Source organism: Argopecten irradians, chromosome 5 (genome assembly GCF_041381155.1).
Source record: "Argopecten irradians isolate NY chromosome 5, Ai_NY, whole genome shotgun sequence".
NCBI lineage: Eukaryota > Metazoa > Mollusca > Bivalvia > Pectinida > Pectinidae > Argopecten > Argopecten irradians.
The window spans coordinates 12,814,640-12,831,504 of record NC_091138.1 but is presented as its reverse complement, the minus strand read 5'-3'; the positions used below and the strand labels follow the sequence as shown (position 1 = coordinate 12,831,504).

At 36.2% G+C, this 16,865-nt stretch overlaps 1 protein-coding gene across 2 annotated transcripts in view; it reads left to right on the top strand.

Moving 5' to 3' along the window:
* Positions 1–3,504: 3,504 nt before the first annotated feature.
* LOC138322898 (uncharacterized) overlaps positions 3,505–16,865 on the top strand; it is a 36,082-nt gene continuing 22,721 nt past the window's right edge. For both annotated transcript variants that reach the window (XM_069267107.1, XM_069267106.1), the window contains exons 1-3: positions 3,505–3,659; positions 5,445–5,735; positions 5,962–6,129. In XM_069267107.1, the coding sequence (XP_069123208.1) occupies positions 3,599–3,659; positions 5,445–5,735; positions 5,962–6,129 (520 nt within the window). In that variant the 5' untranslated portion in view covers positions 3,505–3,598. The remainder of the gene's footprint in view (positions 3,660–5,444; positions 5,736–5,961; positions 6,130–16,865) is intronic.

The following is a 16,865-nucleotide window of genomic DNA, read 5'->3' as shown; positions in this document are numbered from 1 at the left end:
TAAGGTTTGTTAAATTTCGTCTTTTCGGGGCGAAAAGACGAAATTTAAGATTTCGTCTTTTCGTCTTTTCGGGGCGAAAAGACGAAAAGACGAGAATTTTGAAGGCGAAAAGACGAGAATCAAAGTCGCTAATTAGCGTGTATCACTTTCGTCTTTTCGTGTTTGACTTTTCGTCTTTTCGAAAGACGAAATTTAAATTTGTTTCTTAATTCTCGTCTTTTCGGGGCGAAAAGACGAAAAGACGAAATGGCACAAATCAGCCACCATTAGTCTCTGACGTCGTGATACTAATTACCAAGACATGCTGTCAGATTATCTTTTTAGTGTGCAAATGCCCGTGATTTGGACAGCATGCTTCGACCTCTATCACTGATTATGTCAATTTCGTTAATAATTCTGAATACTTGCAGAACAATGTGTTTTTTGTTTGTGTGTCTGTATACTTTAGAGAGTGTAATCCAAGTTGACATAATCGATTGGAATAAGGCTAGTTGGAAAGTCTTTTTATTGGTTTGGTGGCTCTTCGTTCTTCAAGTGTATACTGGACACGTCTTTTATCAAAAAGTTGGAGATTTACTTCTTTTTAAAATTTACTACATATATGACTGTAATACTGCTATAGTCTGGACTAAAAAATTGGCATTTTGTACTTTCAGTTGATACTTTATTCAATTGAATACAGTGTCCCTTCGAAACGTATATGAAATTTTATCATTTAATCTTATCTTATTTTAATTCCACAACTATTATTTTATAAAGTTGTCATAGAGAAATTTGAGATGTTCTTTGTTGTTATATAATTGTATATTTTACCTATAGATGTGTTGACAAGTTTAAAATCTACCCTAAGGCATTGTGGTCTTATTTTTGTGGAGTGACCGACAATTACATATAGTATTCACATGTCAAAGTGTTTATAACCTTCCTTGAGGCAATGGTGTCATTGATAAGCTTAAGTAGATATATTTCATATCAAACTGCCGATATATTTTCAAGTCGTTTAATTGTGATAATATCTTTATGCTATTGATCTTGATTACATCCGGGTTTACCTATTGGACAATGGTCATTTTATTATAAAAACCCATGCCTGATTTATGAACATGAGTTGGATTCCCAACCTTCAAGGCGGTCACTACGGATATTTCTTGGATTACCAGATATATATATATAGTGAACTGTGTGTGAACATTATTCAAATTCGGAACTTTTATAAGGTGGATCGCCATCTACGGACAACTAATTCGGTGTCTACATATTGGATTACCAATACGAGTGAACTTTCATTTTATTTCTATGTAATGTGCCACATATGTTGATATGTGGGAAAGAAATACAATACAAGAGAAAATCAAATTCCACTTGAATTCTTCGTTTTGTGTCCTGTGATTTATATAATTACCAACGGTCCGAACTGAACTTGAAAACAACACACATTTTCTTTATTAAAATCTCTAAAGGTTTATAGATTTAGAAACTTTAAGATGCTCCATCACCAACAAGGCATGACCGATACTCATCACTTGAACTATATTTGGTATTTACTTATGTAAATGTATGTCTTATCAACACAAAAAAAATTAAAGTTAAATGTGCCGTAACTGGGCAATTTTTTAAATTTTGTCATGTTAAAAACGTTAGTTACAAGATATATTATTGAAAAATTGTTGTTTTTATGCCTTATTATGTATGTTTAGATGGAATCTTTCCTGCAGAAATCACTTTACAATTACTAATAACACTGTAATAATGTTAAATGAATTTGTAGACCACAATTTATTTTCATGGTAAGACCGTAATCATTTCGCTTCACATATAATGATTTTTGGCAGTACTGCTAAAACTCATTCTCTGCTGGTATTTGTAAAATTTAAACCAATATGTTGACAGTATGACAATACTGTAATTTTCAAAATGTTAGTAAATTTTGGTGATAAATAACATATTTAAAGCTTATCTTGATTCGTGATTTCGTTTTTTGATAGCATTTCTCAGGGTGTAGAATCATATTACATGTATGATTACTTATGTCGCTGGTGTTACTCTGTTATGCTTTAATGAATTTCACTTTGTTTTCGTTAACAAAAAAAAATGATTATGAATAGGCCTACAGTATACACGTAAAATAAATTTCTTATTCCTTTACACTATTGAATAGTCAGACAGAACTAAATTCATGTAATCACTGCACGAGCACGAATTACTTCCCTTAGCACATTGAGATTTTTCTGCGTCTAGGCCCCAAACAGAAACATGACATACATATAGCGGATATGTTTTAATTGAAAAAAAAAAAAAAAAAAAAAAAAAACGTTTGACTTGTTTCGTGAAATACGTTAGGCTAGCCGGAATAAGAAGGGAATATTTATTTCATCACGTACCATAATCCATACCAAGGACGTAGATACTCATCATTTGAATAATTGATGTTTCATCTTGTTCATGTATATGTCTTATCAACACAAAAATATAATGTAAAATCATTTATTTTGCTTTTGGTGCATGCGCAATTAGTACTTCATTCCATATATGACATAATGCACGGATTTTTTGGGACGCAATTAATTATTTTTATCTTAAAACAAAATTAGAAGCTCAAACTTTTCAATGGTAGTAATGGTGTAAAGTAAGTAACTTTTGTAACTGAAGAAAAATACTTATTCGTCTGCTCCTGTTTTTTTTATTGAGAAAAATGCCTTTTGTCAGCTTTGGGACATCTTTACAATTTAATTTATCAGCTGGATGATTTTAGATTAAATGCAGTTATTATTGTTTACAAAATGTTCGTACAAAGTGATAATTTATGACTGACCTTATCTTTAGGCAAATACTAAGTACAAACTGCATGTGATTATGTGTAATGTCTAATCTATACATATGTGTAACTAATTATCATTTGCATTGTAAAATGGCGAAATGTGGTTGAAAATATTTTCCCCGACAAAAGAAAGGAAGTCATAAACCATACAACTTTAACCGATTTTGTATGTGTGTGAAATGTGTGTATATGTATGTTAGAGCAAGAATTTATAAGTAATTTATTGTTTTCTGTGAACTCTTTAGTATATATTGGATGGAATAAAGGAAATATTAATAATAAATAATGAAAGACCCAGAGAAAAAGAAAATACAGCATACATGTAATATCTTAGTATACTATTCTAAATAACCGCTTTAATTATATTACCAGAAACATGTATAAATGTTATAGTACATGTTTCTGATATTACGTAAAAAAATATGAGTCAATGCTATGCTTCACCTCAGCCTCCCCCTCATTTTCGGTTGTTCCATATGGAGAGGGGTGACCACATTACCAGTTATATCAGATATCGCTAATTATTTCTTTGTGAATCGATTAATGTTCATCCTAACATATATGAATTAAAGTGTAGATATCCTGTTCTTGGTAGAATTTCGTTGAAAAGTAGAAATATCAACATGTGGGTTATTCCAAATCGGAGTAAACATTCCTTAATATTATTAGCCAATCAGGAAAGCGCAAGCTATTTACTGTCTGACCTTTAGGGTGACCCAGATTCGTACATAACATAACATTATCTACGTCGAGGAGTAACTGTCAACAACGAATATCGTCATGGATTTTCGGTTTCTCTCTCCGATTTTAGCATTTTGTATAATGGTATCTTTTGAATTAGGTAAGTGGTGGTATTTGTGAAGCCAATCTTTACGAATTTGGCTTTGTTTTGGTGGAATTTGAACGGGAATACGATAAAGTAATACGATAAAGTAAACATGGTTCTCACGACATGCTTGGTACTGCAGACAGCCACTAGTACTGGCACTAGGCCTACAGCCTGACAGTCTAAAGCTGTACAGTATCAAACGTGTAAAACCATGATAGCATGATAACCGAATTACTAAATAAAAGGATACTGTAGTGTAGAAGAGGTACAAATGGATATCCGAGGCACAGAGACTTGTCACAGTAAATAATTGTTATGTTTTTGTTGTTCACTGATCATCAATGTATGAACGGTATTTTGAAAGATATTTTATAATGTTTAAATACGCATGTGTACAAAATGCCACATACTAGTGAATAACAAAAAATAAAATTATTTTTTATATTTCATAACAATATACCTTTAATCGCAGTGAGCAAGGATTTATAAGTGAGAAGGATTCATGACTGTCTCTTTACATTACTAAGGTGATGGTACCCAAATTAAACACCACGCGAGACGCCTATGAACCGGGAATAAAAACCGTTTTTCTCAACAAATTCTTGTCTTATCGAGTCAAACGAAACACCAATGTAAAGTTTATTAAATTTCACGACGTTTATTACTTGCTTTAAAGACAGAATATTTAGAGGATATGTCTTAAATTTTCGTAAAAAAAAATCGACAGCTCATGAAATGACGGCTCCGCTTCCGAAAGTAAGGCGGTAACCCTCGCACCCGCAAGCTACATCAAAGGCTGCGCCGGCGGATATCAAAGGAAAATCAGTCGTCGCTCAACGTCACGGTCATTGCACAAACACAAAAGCGCCTGCCTTAGATTTCCCCAAAACCCAGTGTGACTTATCCTTCTCATATACGTCCTTGCAGTGAGATATCTATTAATTACAGAATTAAAAGGGGTTGAAAGATGTGTATTTGCCGAATTAGGTGCCTCAATCGCATTCATTGGCTGTATTCGCATTTATCAAAGTGAGGTTCTACATATGAACATCAAATCTATTGGTAACATTATATAGCAAACACACAACAGAGATATAAATAAATATAGAGCTAACACTCATGACACTAAAGAATAAACAATAAGGCTACTTACAAATCAGAACACATCTAGTATAGCAGACCCCAATTTTTTTGCAAAATATCACAAGTTTATTGACGGCGACCCGTATATATAATGACCGCATTAGCGGGCGGTCAAAAATGAAAAATATGGTTTTTATGAAATAAAATATTACCCTTTTTTGGTTAAAAACTGAAGTTTTCCAAAAAGTATTTAACTAGGAATCACAGGGAAAGCATTGTAGATTATACGAGAAAAAAATTTGTGATTCCGTTTTGGTAGTTAGCTGAGCAGCTAGCGTGTGTTAAACTTGCGTAATGAATGATTTCATAGACTTTGATTTTATTTGTAAACACAACTACTCATGAAGTTTACCTTGTTGATGATTCAAATGAAGGATGCATGTAGGAATAGTGAAAACATGGGGTGGGAGGAGGGGGTGGTCACCCTTGTTGGCACTTCGAAGCGGCAATTCAAAATGAATACTTGGGTCTGCTATACTAGAAACTTCCCGCAGGTTTGACAATTCTAACCAACCCTCAAATATGACTGGATTAAAGTTTATACCCCATCATATTAAGGTGGGGGGGGGGGGGGGGGCACGGGTGTAATTCTAACATTGTACATACCCATGGTTTCCCATTCTTTTTATATAATACATGTTTTTTGTCTTGTAGCCGAAGCTTCTAAGGATTTATACAGATGTCCTGTTGTTGTACGTAATTCTCTGAGTAAACATTATAGTGTGCGGACATTTCAGGACAAGTGTTATGTGTTTGTATCGCGTGAAGGAACATGGGTAGAGGCTCGAGAACAATGCCATAGATGGGGAGGAGAACTTGTGTCCATTCCTAATGAACATATTATGAATTTCCTTAAACGGACGTTAGGTAGTTTACGATGGACAAACACAGGGACATGGATAGGTGCTAACAGTAGGAGCGGAGGTGTGTGGAGATGGACAACAGGTATGTTAACAAACCTTTCTTAATTACACAGGATAAATATAACCTTGAAGTATACTGACTTCTCATCAGCTAAAATGTGTGACAATTTATGTATTCATAATTCATTAAATAAAATCTCTAAATATTCAATAGAATTTAATTGATCAATATATTTCTGGTATCTCCATCAGTCGCATCATGAAGCGTTGAGAGATTTAGATTGTATTGGCACTGCATTGTTGTATAGGTGAGCGTCTACAGTGGAGTTACTGGGCCCCTGGTCAGCCGAGTAAATCCCTGGGTCTGTTTTCCTTCGAGGACTGTGCCCTTATGAAGAGACAGGACGGATATCGCTGGCACGATTACCACTGTGACACAGACATGCTGTATACATACAGATCTATATGTGACTTCCGTAAGTATATTATTCACATATTTGGTATTTTGAGATCTGTCACTAACCCTTGATTACTGAGCAATACACAACATGCTGATGAAGATAATATTCTCTTAACAGCTTCTTCACCTGATATCAAGGTCACTAAAGGTGATCAACTGCTCTTTCAGCATCAAGTCTACCCAGATTGGATTGTTCAATGACTTGTTCCCTATCTGGGACTGTAATTCACTATCTATTCACTAATCATGTTGACATATTGATTCAACAGATAACTGCTGCTTAGGCCACTTTTACCCATCTAGATCTGCAAAAAGATGTTTTAGTGTTTGAAGGTCATATTAAAATCCAGGTTCATTTAAAGATATGCCAGGTTTGGAGGAGGACGAAAGCCGAAATACCCAGAGAAAAACCACTGACCATTATTTAAAGTCCTATTAAAATCCAGGGTCATTTAATGACATGCAAGGTTTAGGTGGTGAAATATTTAAGCTGGTGTACACAGAAAAAAAACATCAACCAGCTGTCCATACGTATAACTAGCAACTGCTACTCATCGTATTCAAACTTGTGACCCAGAGGTGAAAGGCTTGTTTATATGTTAAGGTGTCTTAACCACTTGATACCACAGCTCTCATACTGGTGTGGTAGTAGGCCTGATAAGATCTCAGTGACAAATCCTGATTTGTGTTTCATTGTATATCTAGCGTATGTGCATTAGAAGTTTCCTTAGAAATTCAAGATGGCTGCTACAGTTTCTCTTTAGTTAGAGGAAATGTTGGAGATTACTGTTATACTCCACTTATTGCCACTAAAGGCCTTTCTAACCGATGTTGGTTTTCCTGTTGATTTGGGAAAACCCAAATACCATTCCGTATTTTGATAAACAAGATTATAGAATTAGTACAAGTTTATTAGGATTTTAAGTATTTTTAAATATATTGATTTTCAAAATTAATCTTATTTCTTGATTGGTTTAGCATGTAGAGTCAGTTGAAGAGATATATCCATCACATTATACATCTGTTGAATTATAAATTAGAATGCTGGTACTAATTAGAAATACTAATGAACTTATAAGTAGAGGTTACTAAAGGCTGTATTTCTTATCAATATCATTACATGATGAGGAAACAATGAGAAGTTGTAAAAGTATTTGTTTGTTAAGTAGCTCAAAGCAGTAATGAGGTCTCGCTTCTCCAAAATGGAGTACGTCTCAAGATTTTAAAAAGTTGGTACATGCATCTCTGTTTATTCAATAAATTTCATATTGTATGTTTGTACCCAGGGTTTGTGCTGGAGCTCCATAATCAATGTCAGAGACTGTCCAATTTAGATACAATGGCCATTGAGATTTCTCTAGCTCTGTTAGCTATATAATTGGAATGTGCTTTTGGATAAAATAGTGGGGTTCTTTTCATTTTTAGCTCACCTGGCCCGAAGGGCCGGTGAGCTTATGCCATGGCGCGGCGTCCGTCGTCCGTCGTCCGTCCGTCCGTCCGTCCGTCTGTCTGTCCGTCAACATTTCCTTTAAATCGCTACTAGTCATAGAGTTCTGCATGGATTGTGACCAAATTTGGCCACAAACATCCTTGGGGGAAGGGGAACAGAACTTGTATAAATTTTGGCTCTGAGCCCCTGGGGGCAGGAGGGGCGGGGCCCAATAGGGGAAATAAAGGTAAATCCTATAAATCGCTACTAGTCATAGAGTTCTGCATGGATTGTAACCAAATTTGGCCACAAGCATCCTTGGGGGAAGGGGAACAGAACTTGTATAAATTTTGGCTCTGAGCCCCCGGGGGCAGGAGGGGCGGGGCCCAATAGGGGAAATAAAGGTAAATCCTATAAATCGCTACTTGTCCTAGAGTTCTGCATGGATTGTGACCAAATTTGGCCACAAACATCCTTAGGAGAAGGGGAACAGAACTTGTATAAATTTTGGCTCTGACCCCCTGGGGGCAGGAGGGGCGGGGCCCAATATAGGAAATAAAGGTAAATCCTATAAATCGCTACTAGTCATAGAGTTCTTCATGGATTGTAACCAAATTTGGCCACAAACATTCTTTGGGGAAGGGGAACAGAACTTGTATAAAATTTGGCTCTGACCCCCCGGGGGCAGGAGGGGCGGGGCCCAATAGGGGAAATAAAGGTAAATCCTATAAATCGCTACTAGTCATAGAGTTCTGCATGGATTGTAACCAAATTTGGCCACAAGCATCCTTGGGGAAGGGAAACAGAACTTGTATAAATTTTGGCTCTGAGCCCCCGGGGGCAGGAGGGGCGGGGCCCAATAGGGGAAATAAAGGTAAATCCTATAAATCACTACTTGTCCTAGAGTTCTGCATGGATTGTGACCAAATTTGGCCACAAACATCCTTAGGAGAAGGTGAACAGAACTTGTATAAATTTTGGCTCTGAGCCCCTGGGGGCAGGAGGGGCGGAGCCCAATAGGGGAAATAAAGGTAAATCCTATAAATCACTACTAGTCATAGAGTTCTGCATGGATTGTAACCAAATTTGACCACAAACATTCTTTGGGGAAGGGGAACAGAATCTGTATAAATTTTGACTCTGACCCCCCGGGGGCAGGAGGGGCGGGGCCCAATTGGGAAATAAAGGTAAATCCTATAAATCGCTACTTGTCCTAGAGTTCTGCATGGATTGTGACCAAATTTGGCCACAAACATCTTTTGGAGAAGGGGAACAGAACTTGTATAAATTTTGGCTCTGACCCCCCGGGGGCAGGAGGGGCGGGGCCCAATAGGGGAAATAAAGGTAAATCCTATAAATCGCTACTAGTCATAGAATTCTGCATGGATTGTAACCAAATTTAGCCACAAACATTCTTTGGGGAAGGGGAACAGAACTTGTATAAATTTTGGCTCTGACCCCCCAGGGGCAGAAGGGGCGGGGCCCAATAGGGGAAATAAAGGTAAATCCTATAAATCGCTACTTGTCCTAGAGTTCTGCATGGATTGTGACCAAATTTGGCCACAAACATCCTTGGGAGAAGGGGAACAGAACTTGTATAAATTTTGGCTCTGACCCCTTGGGGGCAGGAGGGGCGGGGCCCAATAGGGGAAATAAAGGTAAATCCTATAAATCGCTACTAGTCATAGAGTTCTGCATGGATTATAACCAAATTTGGCCACAAACATCCTTGGGGGAAGGGGAATAGAGCTTGTATAAATTTTGGCTCTGACCCCCAGGGGGCAGGAATGGTGGGGCCCAATAGGGGAATTAGAGGTAAATATTCAAATTTCTTCAGAAAATAAACAATGAACCTGTATCCAGAATATTACTTGGCATTACAAACCAGGTGAGCGATACAGGCCCTCTGGGCCTCTTGTTTGTGCTTGAAAATGATATGAGGACGGTGTAAACACAAACCCTGAGTACCAGCTGTCACTACAGATTACTTCAGAGTTCGCTGTTCATGCAGCTTAATACAAATTTACGATTTATAATAATGATAATATGCTTGTTACAAATCGAGTTTGTACAACAACAGTGTATCAAATATAACATGAATTTAACCTTGACATCAATTTTGACGTCATGATAAATGTGTGTGTTTATACATGTTTAATATGACGTCAGGAAATGAAGATAGACAAAATACCAGCTGCTTTCTGACCTTTTCCAATGAACATATGGGTCTATATAATATAAAAGTATATAAATATGTCTTCATCATGACGTTTTTAGTAATCATTTCACATTTAGGAGGAAAATGTGATCAGGAGACTCCATTTGAAAATGTTGGACGATTCAAATTGAGATTCATGTAATTATATAAGATCCGATATAGAAATTTATATACATGTACAATTATATAAAATGTACCTGCTTGCATCTTATTTATCTAATCTTGTTCAGTTGTCATCCTGTTTACATGTAAAACATTATCTAAACATGTATCAGCTGTAATCATAGAATTTCACCTTTCAATGATTAATTAGATAACTCTAGTATACACTGAACATTTCCATTATTTTATCAACTGTTCTTAAATGTAGATAAACTCCTAATATTAAATTTGCATTGATAGAAAAAAACTATATAAAAGTTTATATCATGTTGCTGATGAGCAGACATGTTAACCCTACCGATTCAGGCGGAAGTCTACCGCTTTTGAAGCTTATATTCCGCCTACCGCTTTAATATCCAAATATTCCGATTTCTGACAAAACATCTTTTTTATTTTTTTTCTTCCGATTTCTGAAATTTTTATAGTCGGGTGGGGCTGCCATGGTGGCTTCAAAATGCATACCAGACAGTGTAGGGGGACTGGTTTGATAATTAAGTAAACAAAGGAGGTGTGAACACTCCCTGACCAACACCCACTGGTGCTAATTAACAGCCTGGGGCTAGTTCCACCTTGGCTTGGTGGTGTCGCTAATTTCACGTGTCTGAGTGTAACGATGTGTATTATGTAGGCCTACCGTAAGGAAACAATCATCTGGCCTTTCAATAAATTTTGTGCTAAAAAACTAGTTAGCTTCATTTCAAAAACAAACACTGCTTATAAGAGCGCAGCTCTCTGCGCGGCCGAAGGCCGCGTAGAGCGAAGCTCTACTATCCATAACACGTGTGTGAGCATAAAGATTCCAATACATTCCAGTACCCCTTGGACTTTGAAATCGTGTCCCGCGGGAAAAGTCTCGCGCCTCCATGTAGGCAGCCATGTTTTAATTCTCGTTATCAGCACGGCGAGATTAGAAATTTTCTGTACTAGACCAAACATGTCATCGGGATACGCTTTAAAATTACTTTAACTTCCATATATACAAGAACAACGCAACAAATGTATTGGCCAAATATAATAATAGGGTACTCTGTATGTTCTCAAGCGCACGGCACCGTCAGCAGTGATGTCACAAAACCTGACGCCAAAGATGACGGAACTGTTTCCCGCGTATTTTTGATAACATGTGTGGCATATTTCCAAGTTTTCTCCGCATCTGATGAAAAGTAAATTTGACTATTGCATTTGGATTATATCGAATTCTTTCCAACTATTGATATCCTGTGCATGTCAGTGAAATATATTTTATTGTTAATCTCGTAGAAAAATGTAAACAATATAAAGTTATGATGTTATATAATCCTGTATTTACATGACATGGAGCTGCGCTCTTCTGAGGCTTTGCCTTAAATTCATATTAATTGAAATGATTTACTCACGTTTTTAATGTAAAATAGGCGTATAGTGTCTGCTGAAAGTCATAAACTTTGCAATCGTAATGGCCGCCATTTTGGAATGAGGTGATTCTAATAAAGGAGCCGGATTTTGGTATAAAATTTCAGGAATTCACTAAAAAAAAAAAATTTTCGCAGGGGGATTATTTTTCTAGAATATTGGTGAACGTTTTAGAAACAAATATTTGTATTTTTTCTTACATAAATCAAAAGAAAATGAGTCAAGTATGTATTAAATAAAGTGAAAAAAATAGACAAAATGTATATTTAAAAAAGGTGATAAATACATTGAAATAAAAGTATACAATATATTTATTGGCATTTTGCATCTTCTAAATTTAATGTAAGCCTCAATTAACATTAAAAAATGCAAAATGAGCCACCAAGGCCTATGGTGATAATCAAAGTTAAAACATAATTTGTTAACAAAATATGTTTTTGTAATTATTTTGCATATTAGTGATATTTATATATCTCTGACGCGCCGCGAAAAATGCCGCATGCAATGCTACCGCTTTTGAGTAAAAAATCTACCTCTTTTTGGTCACCAAAGGTTAACATGTCTGGATGAGAAAATTGATGTATCTAATATTATAACAGGATTTCCTGTGAAAGGTTCAAATATATATATACAAGATTCTTCAAATCAAGCTCTGTCATATATTTACCCAGTAAATAGCTAGGTTGTGTTCCTGCGGTAATTATAAGTGTTTTTGGCTTGGGAGAGAAAGGAAAAAGTGACTCGCCAAAACTAAAACAGTTATTACCACTTTGGTCTTACCTATCATTCACCAAATATGTATAGCTTATTCATGTATTTTCAGACACTGACCATGTATAATCTATCCGCACACACATACATGGTATATTAATTAATGTACACTGACTCATTTATACCAATGATATTGTTTTGATACACCCCACAGGCTAGTGTATGTGTATGTCTCCTGTTTAAAGACATGTAGGTGATTGCAATTGAGCACTATTCCTACTGGACACAAACCAAGCTTCGATTGAGAGAGAGATTCTGGATTACCTATCTACAGACCCGCTATCCCAAAGGCATTAACGAATGTTAAATATACTTATCGACATCAATTGATCACTTGCTTTTCAATTAATTATCCCTACTTCCAGCATTTTCCCGTTTTGTTCTACAAGTTTTTCATCCTTTACATATGCTGCCCAGCAAAAGGCGACTAAATTTGGGATTTTGCTTCTTTGTCAACACACTGAGAAGATAGGTGACTAAATTTGCATCCTATACCAATGAGCACTATATATATATCAATTTCGCCACACATTTGACGTCACACGTGGCACGCTTTTCAGTCATCGCTCATATTTTAGCATTCTGTCGATCCGGCCTTCGGCTGCCACTGCCGAAGGGTAAATTGCGCTCCGTTGTGCTGTATAGTTTAATATTTACCTACTTTGTCCCGCTTTACTGTTCGTATCCTATTATGTTATGGTGTTTGTTTTGTTTGTCTTGATAAAGGGGCAGATCGCCTCGAAAATTTAACAATTTTGTTTTGTCCACACGGTTGGAATTACTTCCTTGTCCCATGTCTCCTGTTTAGATATACTTGTTGACATGCTGGGTGTGTTGTTGGTGTTGAAATTTGATAGGACCAAACTTAATGTACCAAGCCTCTCTCTTCAGAAACTCTCAAGATTGATCAAAATACAACTTACATTCCTATTGCAATGGGAAACTTCCGCTAGATTTGGAAATTAGCTCTGGACCATGTGTTAGCAAATTAGCTTATAATATGGGGATTCAAAGCAGTCTGTTTTCTTCTGATAAATCATATATCAATAAAAAAAAATTCTAACTTGCATGTAAAATATTTGTGGACTAAGTTATTTTTCACACATTGTAAACCAATTTTCTTTAATGACTTAGCTATAGGTGTATATCTCTTTCGACATTAATATATAAAGGTGGCTACTATAAAGATAAAAAAATTGTAGATGTCTCCTAGCAGGGGAAAAACAAAAACAATGTGATATTGTTTGCATTCCTTATGGTTATGAAAATAACATTATGTCCAGGAAACTTATTACGTGCGTAGGAGTTCAGTTTTCATAGGAATTCAAGATGGCTGTCTGTGCCTCGCCACTAGTTTAAAACAGGTTAACTGATTTAAAAAAAATACATTGATATATGATTCATAGCTTTATGTCTAAATTATAAACAAAACAAACAATGCACCCTGACCTGTTTACCAACAATAAAAAGGTCAACTTGGTTGGGTGGGGTTCAAAGTTTCTGACGGACTTGACTGATAATAAATGCACATTTCTTCTACAACCAATATCAATATAAGGACATATTGGTACAAGTGTGTAAATACTTATGTGTATGTGAAATGGAAGTGTGTGAGTAGGAAGATGGTCTAGGATTTATCCACTTAAAGGGGAAGAGAAGATACTTATCATTAAGTGACATGGTGATCAGCTTCAACACATCATCAAGGAAACCATCTATTAGTTTAATCTTGTTGACATTACGGTGTATAAATACATACATGTACAGTTATAGTGGCACAGAGTACATATTGCTATTTATAAACCTTCCTGCACTCGTAGGAAAGGTCCATGATCTTTGTGAGAAATATTTTTGGGTGGGGTAAAACTTGCGAATTTATCGCTGATATAGCATTGATAAGTGTGAGCTTGTTCATCATACATTTTTTCAACAAAATTAAAACTCATAAATATTTGAAAGCATAAATTTCATACAAACTTTAAACAGACAGTATACATTACATTTTTTTCAAGTCAAAAGCAGCTAGTGCACTTACTTACTTTTTGTCTTTAATTTTGTATTTAATCATTTAGAATTTATTGTATATATATATAAACTTGATAATGTAACTAATCAAGAGCCTGTGTTTCCTAGCAGCCTATATGGTTAGGCCTATAGTGGTGGTAGAAACAGATGATGTTGTCTTGGAAAGTATCTGGGCTCTAAAGTGAGATTCAAGTGGTGACAAGTAACAGGTAATACATTGACATTACAGTATTCTCTTCCCGATGTATGCCTACAGGCCCTTCACACACTCGGTCGTTGGCCTGTAGCTTTTGGTGCGGTGCTGGAGAAAAACACAGTAGAGATTTGATGTGCTCGCCAATACACACCACATGAAGGCCTGAGTGTTCTCTTGTTCTATTGATCCAGTATACGTAGCAGTGGATTTCCAAACTGTTTCACATATAAACATTTTCTTCATCATCAACGTTGTCTGAGTCAGACATTATTGAATTCAGTCACCCATTGTATCAGCAATCTGTATTCGTGACAAATCACTTTCGTGTCTCATCTGATATACATAGTACTTTACCATACTTACTGACACTTTATTCAACCCTGTGTGATATATGTGATATATCCAAACTCACTACAAAACAGTAAGATTATTTTAATATGTATTTAACTTACAGTTTTGAATACATTTTCATTTGATGATTGTTTAATCAAGATTTTACTCTTCATTTTATATAGATATATATACTTGTTGTTTGATCACAGTTTATATCACAAGTACTTAATTTTCACACAGCCCTTATAACTCTGATTGATTACCACTGCCTGTTTTGAATTAAATTTAAAGTGTCCATCATGTTATATTTACTAGACAAAGTAATATATAGGTCAAGACCAAATGATTTGTCAATACTTTTAATCTATTTGCTGTAACACATGGTACAGTGGAACCTCCCGAAACCGATCATGGTCGGTGCATATAATTTCGGCCGGTTTAGAGAGGGATCGGTTTGGAGAAGTGAACCGAATACCGATCATCACGATCCGGATTTAATCGATCGGAAGTTGTTTTTTACATTAGTGCACCGCATGTATGCCTAGTGTTCGTTAAAACCGACCGATATTGATTGTTAATGTGAATGTTATCACAAAAGAGAGATTCATACGTTTAAAAGGAATGAATTACAGCAAACTTGACTTTGTTACCGCTTATAAACGTAGTTTAGTTAGTTAGTTGCGTGAATGTTCTTGGGGATGTTCTCGTCTGCAACCTACATGTACATACGACCGATCGCTTCCGGTTACTTCAAGAATCAAATTGTATGGTCTAATTACACGATGATCAGTCGATGCCGGTCATTATATGACATATAGTCATTTTCTAAAACAATACAAGGCTTCGGCCTCTTCATACAGATAATTTACGTTATCCGACAACTACATATGTAAATAAAAAAACCCGTGTGATTTGAATACGAAACTTTCTTTTTGTTACTAGCTCTGCTTGTTTTCCTACAGTAAACAAACCGTGTGCACATGGTAGACCTTCGTTAGATATCTAAACAATAGGCATCATTAAATAATCACACCACGATCTCGGGTATAATTACCGTGTACCTAAAGCCTTCAAATCTGTATACACGCCCCAGGACATGGCATGCAACAACTATGGTACAGGTACGTGTGTATTTCACGGTCGGTTGATCAGACCTCAATGCAATCTATCGGTGTCGCTCAGGTAAGACCGGTTTTCAGAAGTGTATTTTAGTTATATTTGACTATTCCGATCTCAAAATCGGTCCGGTATTCGGAATTGGGAGGGATCGGTTTTGGGAAGTTTTATATACTATTAATAAAGAGGAATTCATTCCGTACATGACATCCATGTTCGGTTTCTAGAGGTGATCGGTTTTGAGAAGGTTCGGTTTTGGGAGGTTCCACTGTATTGACAAATTAGTTTCTTAGTGCATATATTATATAATAATGACATCAGTTGTGAGAAATCCCCAATTCTACTACACGTGTTCACAATTGTAACTGGCGGCTTTATTTGTTTTGGCAATGAGGAACAATTGTCTCAGATATCGATGTTCTTTGTATTTAAGTTGTAAACCAGCTGCTTAGATCTGTACATATATGTACCACCCATCAATGTTCAGAAATGAATTTGTAAGACAGAAAAGATGGAAAAATCAATGGTGAGCCCTTCAGTATGAGCCATTTCCGATGTGCTACAGTGAGTTTGAGTACCTGATACAATATCTGTTCTATATACCAATAGCTACAGTGTACATCGTCACAGCCTGTACATATCTGTTCTGTATACCAATAGGACTACAGTGTACATCGTCACGGCCTGTACATATCTGTTCTATATACCAATAGCTACAGTGTACATCGTCACAGCCTGTACATATCTGTTCTGTATACCAATAGCTACAGTGTACATCGTCACGGCCTATACATATCTGTTCTGTATATACCAATAGCTACAGTGTACATCGTCACAGCCTGTACATATCTGTTCTATATACCAATAGCTACAGTGTACATCGTCACAGCCTGTACATATCTGTTCTATATACCAATAGCTACAGTGTACATCGTCACGGCCTGTACATATCTGTTCTGTATACCAATAGCTACAGTGTACATCGTCACGGCCTGTACATATCTGTTCTGTATACCAATAGCTACAGTGTACATCGTCACGGCCTGTACATATCTGTTCTGTATACCAATAGCTACAGTGTACATCGTCACAGCCTGTACATATCTGTTC